General features: G+C 46.2%; 1 protein-coding gene across 1 annotated transcript; it reads right to left on the bottom strand.

The window, feature by feature from the left end:
* Nucleotides 1–1,637: 1,637 nt before the first annotated feature.
* Nucleotides 1,638–3,361, bottom strand: LOC123150314 (DIMBOA UDP-glucosyltransferase BX9; the record flags this gene model as incomplete). Its single annotated transcript, XM_044570174.1, is given in 2 exon segments — nucleotides 1,638–2,749; nucleotides 2,847–3,361. Coding segments are annotated over 2 exon segments (1,356 nt in total). The 3' UTR covers nucleotides 1,638–1,862.
* Nucleotides 3,362–4,793: the final 1,432 nt, after the last annotated feature.

Genomic DNA, 4,793 nt, shown 5'->3' with positions numbered 1-4,793 from the left:
TTCATCTCTGACTGTATCTTCATTTTCCATTTTCAGTTTGTTGAATCCTACAAACATGGGCGGTTTCTTTATATCAAATCGACGGGTTGCCCGTCTAGTAAAAAGTAAATTACAAACATAATGAAACATAGGTTCATGTACTATATGTTTGATATAGTAGATGTTGAAGTTTTGTGCATTGTACTTGTGCCAAACATTACAAATATTGACTCTGAGCAAACCTCCTAATGTGCAAGTAATATATATGAGACAGACACTACTAGGAAAAGGCCTACTAGTGGCGCACCAGTTTTGCCAACTAATGGCGCACTACTGGTGCGCCACTAGTACACGCCACTAGTATTTTTTTTCAAATATTTTTTCAATTTTTTTTCAATTTTTTTATTTTTTTCTTAATCTCGAGTAACTATGGCTTAGTCTCGGGTCAAATCACACTCCGTGGTCAAACTTCCCGAAAGGTCACCCATCCTCACACTACTCCAGCCCAAGCACGCTTAGCTTCAGAGTTCTATCCAACCCCAGCACCAGCTCAGTTTACAGGCACTTGTTGATATCTCTAGCATATTAATCCTATTAAACCTTGTTGATGTTTAGGACTTTGTTCATGTTCATGAGTGTGATGAAATTTTGAAAAATTATTTCAAACTACCGTTCATATTACGTATCATATTTTGAAAAAAAATTCCCGAAAAAAAATTCAAAACTAATTTTTTTTCTGTTACTAGTGGCGCACCTAGCAAATGGTGCGCCACTAGTAAGTTTGAATTTTTTTGAATTTTTTGCCTCTAGATCTTGAAAGCCCCGTAACTTTTTCCTATTAGGTTTTTGAGGATTTTGAAAATGTTTAATGTGGTTCCTCCGATTAAATTCGGATGTAACTTTTCGAGTAGATGATTTTTCATATAAAAAACTTTTTAATCCGAGTTCGTATGCAAAAGTTATGCCCATTTTTCAAATACCTGAGAGATTTTGCAAATAAAGTCGAAATTCATATTTGTAAATTTTCCCAACAACTAGACCACATATCACATGGAAAACTTATTTTCTTTTATTCTTTTGACATTTCCATCATTTTCTTTTATTTTTTTTAAACTGAAAAGGCGGTCCAGGGGGGTCAAAACTAGTAATGGCGCACCACACCCGCGGTGCGCTATTACTAACTTCGAAAAAAATAAAAGTAAATAAAGAAAAATAAAAAAATTGTTAGTAATGGTGCACCGCGGGTATGGTGCGCCCCTACTAGTTTTAACTACTAATGACGCACCAGACCCACGGTGCGCCATTACTACCTTTGAAAAAAGTTTGAATTTTTTTTGAAAAAAATATAGTAGTGACGCACTGTGGATGTGGTGCGCCATTACTAGTTTAACTAGTAATGGCGCACTATCCCCTGGTGCGCCATTACTAGTTTTGAAAAAAAATTAAGAAAAAATTGTTACTAATGACGCACCAACACATGGTGCGTCATTAGTATATAGTAATGGCGCACCACATGTCTGATGCGCCATTAGTGTCCATATCATCTATAGCCCTTTTCCTAGTAGTGGGAGGGAGTACATATGCTGGAGACAACTCTTGTAAAATACTATATTAGTAGTAAGACACAGACATGCATATAGTTTCAACAAATAATTATGTACACTTGGAAAATAAGCTTTTCTTTATTCGAATCAACCATCACATTTGGAGAAATCATCACATTTGGAATCAATCATCACAGTTGGAGACATTAAAAGAAAAGGGGTATGGAAATCGAATACTTATTACAGTGGGTGGAGTAGCAGTACAGTAGGTCGATCGCCAAAGATGGATGATGATTACATAATTAAGTGAGGTATATGAAGTGGAAGGCTCTGAATTAATTAAAACGAGTTTATGAGATCAACCAAAGCTTTCACCTCAGTTTGGGAGTTAACTGCTTCATCTGCAGCTAATTTGAAGGCATCCATCCTCTCTCTAATCCCTTTGTCGTGCACAATCTTGTCGATGGCAGCCTTGATCTTCCCTCTCTCCAGGTTCTGCCCAGCCGCCGACGACGCCTCGATCTCCACTCCCACCTTCCAGACATCGCACACGTACCTGGCGTTGCTGAACTGGTCTCCGTGCAACGGGAGGCATATCATCGGCACGCCCTCCGACACGGCTTCCACCGTGGAGTTCCAGCCGCTGTGCGTGATGAAGGCGCCTACCGCAGGGTGGGCGAGCACCTCCACCTGCGGTGCCCAGCTGACGAGCCTGCCATGATCACGGATCTGCTCGTCGAGCCCGTCGGGCAGCTGGCCGGACTCGTAGCCGCGGATGAGCGTGGGCCTGACGACCCAGAGGAACGGCCGCTTGCTGGCGGCGAGCCCCCACGCCAGCTCCACGAACTCGTGCGGGTCCATGGCGGCCAGGCTCCCGAAGCTCACGTACACCACACTGCCTGGTTCCTGCGTGTCGAGCCAATCGAGGCACTCGCGGTCCGCCTGCGTCTCGCCGTACAGGCTGCTGCTGGTGTTGCCCGGCGGCGCCAGCTTGTGGAGAGGGGCGAGGGCGAAGACCGGGAGGGACTCCTCCTGGCGGATCGTGTCCAGGTCGTCGGCCTCAATGGCCCTCAAGGTGTTGAATATGAGGCCTGCGGACTGGCGCGGTGCCTCGATGGTGTTCCGGAGCAGGTCGGCGAAGCCCTGGAGGCTGGATGCCTCGAGCCGTAGCAGATCTTTCACACGGTACGGCGGCAGCTCCTGGACCAGATCCTCCCTGCGCGCCTCTGCACAGATCCATCCATCCATCAAGTCAAGACTTTGTTCTCCTGATAGCATGATGAATCATAATGCACAATACTAATCCTGAAATAATCTGCATACCTTGTACAGGCAGGTAGCCCTTCTCAATCAACATCGGGTACGCCATGTAAACCCGGTAGTTGGCGGCGCTGGCCGTCATGACGCCCATCGCCGGCACGCCGAGGGCGCTGGACACCGACAGGGCCTTGTACCAGGCGACGTCGGCGATGACGCACCGGACACCGGCGCCTTCCTCGGCGAGCGCCGCGGTCAGGCGTTCCTTGAAGGGCGCCTCGGAGTACTCGCTCATGGCCGTGACCATCCCCGCGATGTCCTCGGACGCCATCAGCTCCGGGGGCACGTCCACGCGCAGGGGCACGAAGCGGTAGTCCGCGGGGTACTCGGCCGGGTCGGGCGCCCGGAGCTCGGTGTGGAAGATGGTCACCGCGAAGCCGCGGGTGTGGAGAACGCTGGCGAGGCGGAGGAGGGGGGTGGCGTGGCCGTGGAACGGGAAGGGGAAGACCACCACGCGACGCCCGTCTCCGGCCATCTCCTCCCTCTCTGCTTTTTTTTTGTGTGTGTGTGTGTGCGCGCGCGTGTGCGTGTGTGGGGTTTGATGATGAAAGGACTAGCGAGGCTCTTAATGGCTGGAAGAGAGAAGGGTTACTCCCTACATATAGAGCTTAGGAGAAGGGTTCATCAATACTACTAGTTCTCATACCTAACTACCGCCACGCGTCGCCGTATGCATCCTTCTGATGCAAAGGCCGGGGCGGCCCCCTTTTTTTAAAAAAAGAAAAAGAAACTACCGCCACGCCACTTGTCTCCGTCGATGATAATGCGTCGCTCATCTGAAATGGATCCGAAATGGCCCATCCTCATGCATGAGCTCAGCTCTAGCCTTGGGTTCATCATTCCCACCCTAACAACCGCCACCTGTCCAATTCGCTTACAAATGCGTCAACGTCGATCAGCACCAGCCAATCAATTGCGTGGTCTTGATCGGGCATCATCCTCTCTTTAATATAATACATGCACTCCTCCTGCATGATTCGATTTTTTTTTTGCTCCTATTCGCACAATGATCAATGAGTAGTGGGTGACCATGTATACGAGTGGGTGACCATGTATAACTACTCCCTCATGCTCAAAATATGTTGCGTATTTTATAGTTATGATTAATGTTTATAAAATTTGATCATGTATATATATATATATATATATATATATCTCTATATATATATATATATATATATATATATATATATATATATATATATATATATATATATTAGAGAGAGAGACACACACACACTGTCAAATTGATCTTTACTCTTAGGGCATGTTTGGGACTGCTCCGCTTCACAAAAATCGGTTTCGCTCCACTAAATTTACTTTGGAGCAGTTTCACCTAGAAGTTGTAGTACTATCAAGGAGAATGTTTGGCTGCCATCTAGCTCCAGCTTCAAGAATGAGATATTTGGTGGAAAGAATCTATTTGATTGGTTGAGGGGGGAGAAACGAAGGGGTATCCACTTACTGGTGGCAGTGGTGGGTAATTTCCACCCAAGTCCAGCTTCTAGAGTTTTTTGGAGCACCCCCTGAAGAGCTTCATAAAAAACTCGGAGCTGTACACCAGATTCTAGTTTTTTTGTGGAGCGGTATATTGTGGCGCTACCCCGTTTGGCTTGTGTTTTCTGAAGCGGAGCTGAATTTGAAGGAGCAGACCAGTCCCAAACAGGCTCTTAAATTGGAGTTGGTGAAGCCATAGGTCGTCACTCGACACTTAACATTGGAAGCATCTGGACCGTCTATTTTGTATCTGATGTCATACAGATTCCGTCATAAACAATGGAAGATCTAAAAAAATCGCCGATAAACCAATAACCGGAGATTTGGTGCCAATTAATGGGCTGACTAATTTTACTTCCTCGATCCCATTATATAAGGCTGGTAACAAGTACAATATAGCTATATCACTAGTAGAAAAGGGGGCAATGGTCCAGGCCAGGACAACGCATTAGTCCC

This window comes from Triticum aestivum, chromosome 1B (genome assembly GCF_018294505.1).
Source record: "Triticum aestivum cultivar Chinese Spring chromosome 1B, IWGSC CS RefSeq v2.1, whole genome shotgun sequence".
In the NCBI taxonomy this organism is placed as follows: domain Eukaryota; kingdom Viridiplantae; phylum Streptophyta; class Magnoliopsida; order Poales; family Poaceae; genus Triticum; species Triticum aestivum.
Note: the sequence above shows the minus strand (reverse complement) of the source record. Positions and strands in the feature narration are given on the sequence as shown.